Consider the following 12121-nt stretch of genomic DNA (forward strand, 5'->3'; position numbering starts at 1 on the left):
GTGCTCTGTTACTAATGCTTTGCCCCTCTCCACCTCTCCCTACCACCCCTAGACGATGCTAGTAATCCCAACGAACCCAAGTTCCATGCCCACGCCAGCATGCTGCGCTCCCCGGACCAGCCGCCGGCACTGCCCCTGCACCAGAACCTGGCCCCCTATCCGGCCCACGCTTCCGCCTCGTCGGTCTGCTCGGCGGCCACCACGGCGACGGTGCACAACGGCAGCCAGCTGCACGTGCTCAACGCCTCCAGTTCCACGCACAGCTCGAACAACTTCTACCAGAACACCATGCAGTCGGACACGAGCAGTTTGCACAAGCGCAAGAGCGTCATCTCTAGTCAGTCCACGGGCAGCAGCAATGATGTGAGTACAGGCCACGTGGCCCATCGGCGATCGGCCTTCGAATCTCATGGGTTTTGTTCGTTGCAGCAGGCGCCGCTTACCTTCACACAGCAATTGCAGCGACAGAGCAAACTGAGCTCGCGGAACAATCTGATGGTCAATTCGAAGCATGCCTCTGGATCGGGTCACAAGTCCAGTGGCGGAGGCGGCGGCGGCGGTGGCCAGCGGCATTCACAGATGCTGCCCGATCTCAGCGAGCATCAGCTCGGTAAGAATATCAGAACCACAGAAACCACAAACGAATTTCATTCTTTAATCTGCGAATAGCTTCCAATATGACCAATGAGGCGGACATGTACGACATGGAGTGCATGTCGCCGCTGTATGCCACGCCACCGCATTCGCCCAGCAGCGAACTGAGCTCTCCCGGCCAGCTGCCGGGGCTGAATGCATTCGTGGATGACGACAGAGCCGGCACGAGCAGTGGCGCAGCCAAGGCCTCCCTGCCGGACAATCATTTTGCCCGAGACACGCACATGCGCATAATACTGGGAAATCTCAAGGAAAACCAGCCCAGTTCCTCTAGGTAAGTCAAGGGACGTTCAAGCAATCCTCAACAACGAAAACTAATCCTTTTTGTGTCTCCCGAAAACAGCAAAAGTAAGCGCAGTGGTGTGTCCAGCAATCCGGCAATGAGGCTCATACGCAGCCGCTTCGATGCCGCCTCCCAGCTCATCCGACGCACCAACAACATACTCTCCTCCAGCAGCAACCAGGGCTCCTCCAGCATTGGCGTCAAGTCGGGCACCTTCCAGTGGCGCAAGGAGAGCCAAATGTAATGGGGGAAGCAGTCCTCCAAGCCGGACGAACATACTCAATCTTCAAAGTTATAATTCTAATTTATTTCATTTGTATCGTACTTTTGATAAAGTATTTGGTTTTTTTGTGATAGTTTCAATTTTAGTAAACTTTTAATCTGTATTCTGATTTAACTAAAATATATGTAGGCATATACTATCCATACAGAACGTAGTCTAAGGCATGCGCCGAGTATCAAGCTAAAGAACCTTACATACAATATATAGAATACGATATTTCATCATAACCACCCTTTTGGCATGCAACTTGTAACTCGTAGTGGACTTTTTTCTTCAATGTAGGCAAGAAATCAATCGAAATTCAAATTCAAATAGAGACACAACACCACGACACGAATGTATACTGGCGGAGCACAGCCCTGTGCTCAGGATGTAATTTTAAAGTATTTATTAAAATTAACAAACAGAAGCAATAAATTATAGTTCGAGTTTAATATAATTTACGCTGTATCAAGCCCCAGGATTGTGGGGCTCCAATGCTCATCTATAAGCAAACGGCAAACGGCTATAGCCATGTAATTTATTTAAACACTGATGATTTATGCTGCTTATGTCAATTCCTTGAAGCCCACAACCCAAGCGATATTCGCTCGCAGACAAAAGAAAAACACTCAATGCGGTCCGTTCCTGTACCTAAAACACTCGTCACTAATTTTATGTAAACCAAACCCCTCGTAAGCCGAACGAACAAACAAAATACGCATTATGGAATACCCTCTATGGAATACTATTTTCTGAGCCTCTACTCCCATTACTGCAAAGCAGCGAAATAATAACGATACACACCGCAGACAACGTACTTGGCTAAACACCAAATAAACCACAAAAGTTAAACAGCGAACACACAACAGAACACAGCATTGACGATGGAAACCTAATTAATTGTTAACGAAGAACCTTCAAATATAGTAATATACCGCAGAACACAGTTGTTTAGATATAAATACATATTATATATATATACATATATATTTCAAAAATGCATATTTACAAGTTACAGAACAGAGTTATTCAGTGAAACACCGTATTATAATAATCATTAAAGATAACCGAACAGACTTACACACACACAACACACACGGGCAGACAATGCATCAGCGATAGATGGGGAGAGGTCTAAGAAACCAAAGATAAAGGATAAAAACCATTTGGAAGTAATATACACATGATACCTATACCTAACACATAGCTGCATATATATACTATATGCCTACACACATATGTACTTACACATTGTACGAGCAGTAGTGTTGTAGTTTGGAAATTGAGAAACAAAAAACAAAAGGTTGCAATTGAATTATTGACAAAAATTGATACAGGAACATTTACACAAGAATTCTGAGTGTGTTAAATTTACGAGTAAACAACTTTTTGAGCGTGGCGACGAATACCGAAGCATATATAGGTACATACATACATATATATACATAAATATATAACTCTGAATCTGAATAAACTGTATATTCATACAAATAAACTAAAGTAGTCTTTTCTTCAATGTTCTTCGAGGAATGTACTCTCGTACGCAGTCTACGACTTGCTGCTGGTGTCGACCAGTATCTTCGGATTGGCCACATGAAACACGCTGGGCACCATTCCCGCCAGCGTGGTGAACAGGCTCTCCGATATGTCATCCGGCAGTAACAATTGCAAAGTGCTGCAAAAAGGACAAACCAATTAATGCGAGGCTGGCGATCGATTAACACAAAGCACGGACCTTAGCTCGGCGCCGCCCCAGGACGCTGATTCAATCATGAATCCTTTGGCGCATTTGAAGACCAGCTCCGCGCGCCTGATGCACCACTGCACTGTCATGTCCTCACTCATCTCGTGGCGCAAGAGAGCCGGTATCGTCAGCGTGGTGATGTCATGTCTGCTGGCTGTCTTCAGGATGTTCCTCAGGCCCAAAATCACCGGATGACGGGAGTTAATCTCGCTCGGACTGTTGATGGGCTCGTCCGAGATCAGGTGGAATATCACATGGGATTGAGACAGATTCGAGTGCTTGGTGATGAAGAAGTCTCCTGTTTTAAGTCGGGGCACGTGCTTTTTGGTGGGCGAGGGCGTGGCGCTGCCCTCGGCACTGCTGTTGCTGCTGGCAGTGCTCGGAGTGCTGTTCGAATCGGTGGTGCTGAGGCTGCGGATCTGCTTCTCGATCTTCTCCAGCTGAACGTCGATCTGCTCAAAGTGAAACTCTGTGGATCTGTTGGCGTTCTTAATGATATTCTTGTTGGCCTCGGCCTGAATAGACGGCGTCAGCACGACGACACCGCACAGCGAGCTGGAATAGAGGCCTAGGGCCATGTTCAGGCCATTTAAGCTCTCCTCGGCATGCAGGGGACTGCAGAGCTCTGTGACGTTGGCACTGAGAATGCGGATGTTGTGCATGTGCTTCAGCTGCGAGCCCAGATGTATGGTGAAGCTCTCCTCCATCGACGGCTGCTGGGACACGAACATCGAGGAGCGATTGCCCAGCGGCGTGGCCACCGGCGAGACCTGAAACATTTGGCTCACTTGACTCGTGATCCAGTCCCGGTATTCGTTCTTCTGGTGACCCATCTTCGCCTCCAGCTCCGACTCGTAGCGCTTGCGGACAAAGTTCTGGGTGGTGTACTGCTGTGCCAGCAGGTTGTTGATGTCCTCCGAGGTGGTGGTTATGTCCAGCTGATTGATCTGGCTGTCCATCTCCTGCTGCTGGCTCGTGTTTAGCGTCTCCACCTCGCTGTCCATGTGCTCCGTCATTCCTGCTATTACTTTGGCGTAGGCTCGTTCCCGTTTGAGGATTTCCTCCAACGAAGAGGAGTGCACCAGCCGGTGGAAACTCTGCGCAAATATATCCTCGTCCCTGGGGCCTACACGATCGGCAAACTGCAGCAGCTCGTCCTTATACCGCCGGTCTGTGTCCCGCACAATGGCCTCCAAGTCGAGCTCTTCGTTGGCCGCCTGTGCAATTAGCTTCTCAGCGTAGTCGTCCAGGAACTTTTGGTGCTCAGTGTCGACAAAGTCCTGCAGCTGGTTTTCCAAATCTACAACAGAGATCATGGATCTGTCACCAAATTCTGCCTGCATTTCGTGGAATACCTACTAATGTTCTCGCCCAGATACCGCATCATGGGATCCATTTGGTTGAGGAGCAGCGTCAGACACTCCTCCAGATTCTCCTGATCGAAGGGGAATTTGATGTCCAGCTGGGCTACGCAGTCTTTGTTTTCATGGTCCTTGTAGTTGTACACAAAGGTCACAGTACGTGTGGCAGTAGAGTCCATGTCGGAATGCGTTCGAAGCCGTTCAAAACATTAAATTGTCAATTTACGCCCCCGGAAAAACAAAATTAGAGCGGCTAACAGCTGATTTTGCACGTCAGTGTGACCGCGGACCTATCGTTAAAATATACCGTCCAATTTTAAAAATATACCGTAAATATACTGACGAACTCAAGTTCTATTATACATATTCCACGATTTTGATCTTCGGTAGAATATTGCTAGCTATATAGAACATTTAGCCATGCCCACATATTTTTATCCAATTAGGGAACATATTTTCGAATTGACTGGTTTATTTTAAATACTCGCTTTTATTGGATTTCTATATACCGTTGAAAATAAAATTTAACAGATTGATGAAATTGAAAAAGTATATTATATACCATCCGCAAAATAGCAAAATGTGCTGTAAGGCGCAACGTTGAGAAAAGGCCATTTTTTATTTAAATTCAAAAAGTGTATAATATTAAAACAAGTGCAAGTTGGTTTTCAGTACTTCTTTATTATGGAAGGTAAAATAATAAAACAAAACAAAAATATTCAAATACGTACAAAATGAGTCATATTTTCAGCTACCTCGAGGGGAACGAACTCGTACAGCTTCCCTTCCTCCTGAGGCTGCGCGTTGAACGAACATTCCCAGAAGCCAATCTGAAAATTACAACTTTTGTGCTGTTTTGGAAGGAGGAGACTTACCCCATGGGCCGGATCCCGGATCCCCCATCATCGAATTGCAAACAAAGGGTGGAGATGGTCCGTGGCTGCTTAGTAGCGCGGGCGGCCGTCTTTTCAGCGCTTCGCATTACTTTTCAGCCAACTTGCAACAAAAATTACAATAATACATAGTTGTAAATGTCATGATGTTACAGGGAGGGTGGGAAGAGCGTGAAATTGTGATAAACGAACGAAATATTGAAACCAGATTGAAATAGAGTGAATAGCAAGAAGAGTCGCAGTAAATGAAGTAGATGTGAAATGGCCCGCCCGACAACGAACGCTACGTTAACAATTTGCTGGCTGCTTGCCTTTCTTCTCCTTCCTCGAATCTCTCGAAATCTCCTTCAATCCAACTTTCCAACTCTCAGACTTACACTTCTGCTCAGATAGATAGATCTCTGCTTCGCTCTGCTGACGCGCTGCTGCTCTGCTACAACGTTTCAAATATATACACAAAAACTACAAAAATCTTTAGCTAAACATTATTTTTTTTGTTTGGTTTTTTTTTGGGTTTTTTCTTTTCGAATTTACATCATTCATTTGCTGTATATACTTATGTATTTTCGAATCTTGTATTTCGCTACATTAAAGTGTAAAATTTCGTTAATTATAATTGCGCTGACCTCAGACGACAACTGCATACAGACTGATTGCTAAAAGGTAGATTACATTTAATTGTTGCTTGATTAAAACTAAACATTGGAGATAAGTTAGTTCCATGTCGTCACTTATGCGTACAAGAAAGCTAAGATATTCCACCGAACGGTTACGGTTACGGTTAGGGTTACGATTAAGGTTGGGTTCGGTTCGGTTCAGCAGTTCGCTTGAAACTGAATGTGGTGTGTGGTACTCGTAATCGTACACGTGAATTAACGCTAAGGCGGCGTGCGGCAGGGGCAGCTGTGAAGGATGGATTGCCATTGCCGCCGCGCCGCGCCGCACTCTTTTAAGATTATGACAACTTAAGCCTAGTGAAAGTCGTAAAATGTAATACATATTTTCATAAGTTTGTTTTGTGTGTGTTCTGCGCACTGATTATCAGAAATGTTTGGCGGCAGGCCACAGCACAGATTGCTACATACTCGAAATTGTACAAATAATGAGGCCTCTCGGCTGCCGCCTTGAAGTTTTACATAGCTGATTGCACTTATGGGGTCTCGGTAACAAGGTGGTAAGGTAAAGACGGTAAAGAGATGGTAAAAAATTGTGTGGATTGGATATACAAATGTTCGCTTGTACGCGCTTTTCATCTAATTTACAATGTTACTTATACTGGTTGTTGTTCTTGTTGTTGTTGTTGTTGCATTGTTGCTACAAATGGTTTGAATTTAAGTAAGTATATATTTCTATGGGGTATTGGATTGTTTAGATGCGTCTCATAGAAGGTAATCAATCAATCATCAAGTGCAATAAGCATTAGTGAATCGAAGCGAATCGAATCGAATCGAATCGAATCCTGGCCAGCTGCTGTGTACGTGTACTTCTGCTTGTTGTGTGTGTGCATGCTGTGTGTGTGCGACTCGACTCAATTCGACTCTCTCTGAATAATGCCTTGTCTGATATTCAATCTGTGCCCTCTGTAATCAATCGATGCACACACACTGCTGCTCTGCTCTGTACTTGTACTTGTACTGCTGCACTGATCTCTCATTCTCATCTCATCTCATTCTTTTCTCTTTCTGAACTGCACTGCTCTTCTCCTGCTCTGCTCTCCTTTCCTCAGCCTCATCCTCATCCACTTCTCTGCTCTGCACTGATCCTGATTACTCTCTTCTCTTCTCTGTCATGTTTTGGTATGGTTTGTGGTGCTCGGAAAACTTCTTCATACTTCTTCATACTCATTGAATTGCGTATCGTTTACTTGACTGTGACTTTTGGGTTTATACTGAGCGACTTCTAATTTATCACCTATAAAATGTCGATAAATGAGAAACGTTATTTAAAACAGGTTGTATACGAAGAGAATTCTTAATTGCTGGTTTTTGGTAATGGTAATGGTATTGGTATTGGTTTTCTTTGCTAAATACGTTTATAAAATAAAATAAAAATACTATACAAGTCTTAATTAATGTTCATATAGATTGGCTGATTGCTTGGTTGGTGGTTTCGTTTCGTTTCGTTTTAGGAAAAACAAAATGTTGCTTGGTTTTCAGGTTTGCGTTTTCAGTCCCAAATTCTTTTACAAACTACCAAAGAAATGGCGATAATTTAAAAGGCCTACTCGCTATGTTGATAAAAACAAACAAAAGAACAGATACACGTTTGTAGAATCAAACGAAAGATTAATGGATTGATTGGCCATGGATTGGATAGTATTAGTTGTTGGTTGGTTGCTTGGTTGGTTGCTTGTTAATCGACCGACTTTTACTTCACTTTACTTTACTTTACTTTCGTAAGCCATAACTAAGTAAACAGATAATGGTGTCTCACCTCGTCTGGTATTCTCCCTCAATATCTGCGGCTGTTGCCGCCACCGCTATTGAAGCCCTGATTGTTGCCGCCATAGTTGCCTTGGTTGCCACCGCCTAAAAGAAAACCCAGATCACATAAGATCGTGTAAGCATTCTCCACTAATTACTTTGCTGATCATCTCATCCGCCAGACGGACTACACGAAATACAACTAAAATCGTAACGAGGCTCTACTCGCATCACATAGCGAAAGCCAACGTCCGTTTATCTCACAGTATAGTGTTTATTTTTTTTGTTTTTCTTAAAGCTAACTGCCAAACTCTATCGATGTTCTAACAGTTAGGTGTCAGGGTATTGTGTGGTAAATCTCTCAAGTGCGTCTATTTGTTTTAACATGATTCATTCGGTACGATTTCTCTCACCTGCTTTGTTGCCGAAGTTTCCGCCTCCTTGGTAGGGCTGCATGCGGTTGTTGTTGAAGTTGCCGCCGCGCTGGGGACCGCCGCTGTAGCTCTGTTGGTAGCCGCCGAAATCGTTGCCCCCACCGCCGTTGCCCCAATTGGAGCCGCCGCCACCGTAGCTGCTGCCGCCATTGCCATTGTCCCAGGGACCCATGTTGTTGCCTCCCCAGCCGCTGTTGCCGCCGCCTCCATAGCCGCCGCCGCCAAAGTTGCTGTTGCCGCCCCAGTTATCATTGCCCCCACGGTTACCACCCCAATTACCGCCGCCATTCTGCAGAAAATATCCATACGTCAGTCAATTTATAATGCAATTAGAAAGTGGATTTAATCGAATCACTTACCCAATTACCGCCGCCATTCTGATTGCCGTAGCTGCCGCCACCGCCGCCCATGTTGGATCCACGGCTTCCGCCCCCACGACCGCCCTGACCGCGACCCCCACCACCGCCGCCGCCGCCGCCTCCCATCTCGTTCTGCTTGGGCAGGGCCTTCTTCACGTCCACCATTTTGCCATTCAGCTGATGTTGCTTTTGCACTGAAAATAGTCGAGTGAGAGTGAACCCAAATTAGTATTTGATTAGCAATTGATTAGGCAATCAATCCTGCATTCGAGAACTGGGAAGCAGTGTGCCAAATACTCTTTCATCGCTGATGCACGCAAGCACCAACAACAATGATATAATACTGGCTGGGTTTTCATTTTACAGTCATGAAACGCCGCACAGACACATCAAACATTGCTATGCGGAGCTGGGACTGTGTATTAATTGGACATCAAGAACCATATGGAGATAGATTTTATATGAGTGTAACGAGGCTGCGTGTTACACAGAATAGTTTTTGATTTACATTCGCATAACATAGCTTAGCCGACGCTATCATTCATCTCACAGCGTTTAAAAGGAAACTATTCAGGCGTGGGGATCATGCCAGACAGTTTGTCAGTACTGTGTACCCTTGAAGGGTGGTTCTGGCGTTTCAAAGGGTCATTTACAGTGTATGTGATGGGTATAGTGTGCCAAATACTCTTTCATCGCTGATGCATGGAAGCACCAGCAACAATGATATAATACGGGCTGGGTTTTCATTTTACAGTCATGAAACGCCGCACAGACACATCGAACATTGCTATGCGGAGCTGGGACTGTGAAGAATATGGAATGATGATGATATTGTAACGATGAGGGTGGATTGTTCTAGCTTGAGGCTGTTGTGTATCAACTTCACATACAGGGTGGATGGCTAACAGCCCTTACATTGAAAATTTTCCGGGTGTGCCGGCTGCTTAGTATACAGAATGAAAAGATGCCTTTCTACTTACACACAACTTTGTCCACGGGATCGTAGTCATCGAATTCAACGAAGGCAAAGCCACGCTTCTTGCCAGTCTCCTTGTCCATGACAATATTGATGTCCACAATGCTGCCAAAGTGCTGGAAGTAGTCGCGCAGACTCTGCTCATCATGGTCGTCCTTGAGGGCGCCGACAAACAGCTTCTTGACGGTGGCCCCGGCATTGGGCGAATCAATATCCTGACGTGGCACGGCACGCTTGGGCTCGACAACACGTCCGTCAATCTTGTGCGGACGGGCCTTCTGGGCCTCGTCAATCATGGTCGAGTGCGAATAGGTGATGAAGCCAAAACCACGCGACCGCTTGGTACGTGGATCCTTCATGACCACCACATCGACAATTTGTCCCCATTTCTCGAAATGCGCCTTCAAGTTATCATCGGTGGTGCGGTAGTCCAGACCACCAATGAACAGTTTACGCATATGCTCCGGCTCGGTAATATCCTAGGAACATAGGCAAATTATTGATTTTTTCACGGTCAGACATAACCTCTCTCCCTCGCTTGGAGGCACATGCGTAATTTTCAAAATGGCGTCCGCCGAGACACGCACTGAAAAATCTCAACTCCTGAAAATATCTACTTACATCATCGTGGCCGTTGGAGTTTCCGTTCTGATTATCGTTATGGCCGCCCATTTCGACTATTTTTAACGTTTAATATGCTCCACTTATATTTATTTACACGAAAAATTCACAGCTCACTCACACAAGCGACGGCGTTGAAAAAAAGTGTGACCGCGGATTTATCGATAAGATATACCTCAGGAATATAACAAAATATACCGTCACATTTTAAAAATATACCGTAAATATACTGACGAACTCAAGTTCTATTACACATATTCCTCGTTTTTGATATTCCGTAGAATATTACTAGCTATATGGAACATTTAGCCCTGCCCACATAATTTTATACGATTGATGAATCAATTTTCTATTTAACTGGTGTATTTTTTATACTGGCTTTTATTGCATTTTGCGTAAAAAAAGGTTTAAACGAAAAAGTTCAAAAGTTGAAAAAATTAGTGAGTGTAACCGCGGATTTATCGATAAGATATACCGTCCGACCCTCAGACAAATACCGAAACATACCGCCTCATTTTAAAAATATACCGTAAATATACTGACGAATTCTAGTTATATTTTACATATTCCTCGTTTTTGATCTTCCGTCGAATATTACCAGCTATATAGAACATTTAGCCACGTCCACATAACTATATCCGATTAAGTAACCTATTTTCTACTTATCTGGCTTATTCTAAATGTTTGCTTTTATTGGATCTTGTCTAAAAAAATTTCTTCCAAGAACAAACGAACTGTATAAATAGGGAACTTGACATTCGTATTCAGCAATTACTCTTCATTACCTTCTGGGCGCTGTCTTGCCGCTTCTTGTATCTGCGGATAAGGAGCATACCCCCATACCCGGATGGTGGAGACAAAAGTTAAGGATGAAACAAGCTATAGAAGTTTCTGTACCCTTATTACCACAGCCGTTACGTTTGAATATCAATTTGAATCAAGCCTGAATGGTATACCATCCAAGGGCCAATTATATCCAAAAAACATTTTGAATCGCTCCAGCTCCTGAACATGACCATCTCGTTCCCGATAAATGTAATCCAAGTCGGATGACTATACATGCGTAAAACGTGCTTTTATCTCCTCAATTCCTTCCCCTGGCCTTAGAGCTAGCGACTTTTGAACTTTGTTTCTATGCTGTGTGTTGTACTGAGGAAATATAATGTTCTGAATTTGTGCTTGGTTTCTTTAGTAATATCCAAAATATGTAACATTTAAATCCTACAAGGAATTTACTTATGGCTTTAATTGAGACTAGGAATTTTAATAGTGGACTTTGGCTTTCTACTTAACGACGCTGCTTGATTCTTAGGCGTTTCCAGATGGCCAAATTCCTCTTATATATGTTCATAGCAATAGAAGCTTGCAATTTCCAATTGTCTTTTTCCATCTCGTCCATCTTCCTCCAGATCTCGCCCGCACGTTTTCCCATTTGGGAGACGTTGTAATTGGGATGCTCCATCTTTATTCGATGACGTCCTTGTACGTTCATCCACATTACATATGACGGAGCGGGACGTTTAGGTTTAGGTGGAGGAGACATGCTTGCAGATTGATTGCAGGATTTACTAATTTTTGTTGGCAGAAACGGAAGAATATTATTTATTTTGTAAACAAATTACAGTTTGGTTGATAGGCGTTGGTAAAAAGCCTACTGTGGAGTCCAAAAAGTTACAATATTATTAATTAAATTTTTGCAAGCAAATTTGCTGTGAGTCTACAGTTTTGGTTGAGCTATGTGATGTTTTCCGCATGAATGTTGAGAACGTACTGAAAAATATAGAAAATTATATTCAAAGGGATCGGATAATCATAGACACAGCCTACATTGGGGTAAAAAACTGATCTACGATTATCTGGGGGATTAATATTTCGTACTATTGAAATACACTAGAATTGCACATCCATTCTTTATAAAGCAGCTATGTTAGGTGTATATAGTCATCAGATCTTAATAATACTTGTTCGAAACCCACAAACAACATAAGAACTTCGTTGGAAATACCTTCAAAATAGATAATTTCTTGTCTTCGCAGTAGGCTGTGTTTATAGTTTTCCGAAGACTTTGAATATGATTCTCGAACACATTTCAGTAGATCGTACATTCG

General features: G+C 43.7%; 3 protein-coding genes and 1 long non-coding RNA gene across 7 annotated transcripts in view; 2 read left to right on the plus strand and 2 right to left on the minus strand.

The window, feature by feature from the left end:
• LOC108155104 (ankyrin repeat domain-containing protein 50) overlaps positions 1-2282 on the plus strand; it is a 36019-nt gene extending 33737 nt beyond the window's left edge. Inside the window, exons 3-6 of one of the 2 annotated variants that reach the window (XM_017285735.2) lie at positions 53-363; positions 433-610; positions 670-928; positions 998-2282. In XM_017285735.2, coding sequence (XP_017141224.1) covers positions 53-363; positions 433-610; positions 670-928; positions 998-1181 — 932 coding nt within the window. In that variant the 3' untranslated portion in view covers positions 1182-2282. Of the gene's footprint in view, positions 1-52; positions 364-429; positions 611-669; positions 929-997 lie in introns of both variants that reach the window. The other variant, XM_017285734.2, reaches the window with a different exon arrangement.
• On the minus strand, positions 1562-4595 carry LOC108155105 (protein C12orf4 homolog). Its single transcript, XM_017285736.2, has 3 exons — positions 4306-4595; positions 2938-4246; positions 1562-2877 (listed from the first exon to the last, which is right to left on the minus strand). The coding sequence occupies exons 1-3, from the start codon at positions 4484-4486 to the stop codon at positions 2751-2753; spliced, it is 1617 nt and encodes a 538-aa protein (XP_017141225.1). The 5' UTR covers positions 4487-4595; the 3' UTR covers positions 1562-2750.
• Positions 4596-4874: 279 nt separating this feature from the next.
• On the plus strand, positions 4875-6294 carry LOC117187343. The gene is made up of 2 exons (XR_004472051.1): positions 4875-4998; positions 5059-6294. It is a non-coding gene; the product is annotated as an uncharacterized LOC117187343 (long non-coding RNA).
• LOC108155106 (heterogeneous nuclear ribonucleoprotein A1) lies at positions 4969-10169 on the minus strand. 3 transcript variants are annotated; one of them, XM_017285739.2, is made up of 6 exons: positions 10014-10169; positions 9397-9871; positions 8417-8610; positions 8037-8346; positions 7634-7728; positions 4969-5303 (listed from the first exon to the last, which is right to left on the minus strand). In XM_017285739.2, the coding sequence occupies exons 1-5, from the start codon at positions 10062-10064 to the stop codon at positions 7652-7654; spliced, it is 1107 nt and encodes a 368-aa protein (XP_017141228.1). In that variant the 5' UTR covers positions 10065-10169; the 3' UTR covers positions 4969-5303; positions 7634-7651. The 3 variants fall into 3 exon arrangements, with proteins under 3 accessions (XP_017141228.1, XP_017141226.1, XP_017141227.1); XM_017285738.2 differs by lacking the exon at positions 4969-5303 and adding an exon at positions 7050-7111; XM_017285737.2 differs by lacking the exons at positions 4969-5303; positions 7634-7728 and adding an exon at positions 5762-7111.
• Between the last annotated feature and the right edge of the window lie 1952 nt (positions 10170-12121).

The sequence above is a fragment of the Drosophila miranda genome, chromosome 2 (assembly GCF_003369915.1).
Source record: "Drosophila miranda strain MSH22 chromosome 2, D.miranda_PacBio2.1, whole genome shotgun sequence".
In the NCBI taxonomy this organism is placed as follows: Eukaryota; Metazoa; Arthropoda; class Insecta; order Diptera; family Drosophilidae; genus Drosophila; species Drosophila miranda.

Excerpts from the sequence above, each read along its gene's own strand:
- LOC108155105 (XM_017285736.2), bottom strand. The coding sequence starts at position 4,486 with ATGGACTCTACTGCCACACGTACTGTGACCTTTGTGTACAACTACAAG. Across the intron at positions 4,247-4,305 it reads GTATCTGGGCGAGAACATTA|ATTTGGAAAACCAGCTGCAG; the intron begins GTAGGTATTCCA and ends TCTCTGTTGTAG. Across the intron at positions 2,878-2,937 it reads TGGGGCGGCGCCGAGCTAAG|CACTTTGCAATTGTTACTGC; the intron begins GTCCGTGCTTTG and ends TCCTTTTTGCAG.
- LOC108155106 (XM_017285737.2), bottom strand. The coding sequence starts at position 10,064 with ATGGGCGGCCATAACGATAATCAGAACGGAAACTCCAACGGCCACGAT. Across the intron at positions 8,611-9,396 it reads TCCCGTGGACAAAGTTGTGT|TGCAAAAGCAACATCAGCTG; the intron begins GTAAGTAGAAAG and ends GACTATTTTCAG. Across the intron at positions 8,347-8,416 it reads AGAATGGCGGCGGTAATTGG|AATGGCGGCGGTAATTGGGG; the intron begins GTAAGTGATTCG and ends TATTTTCTGCAG.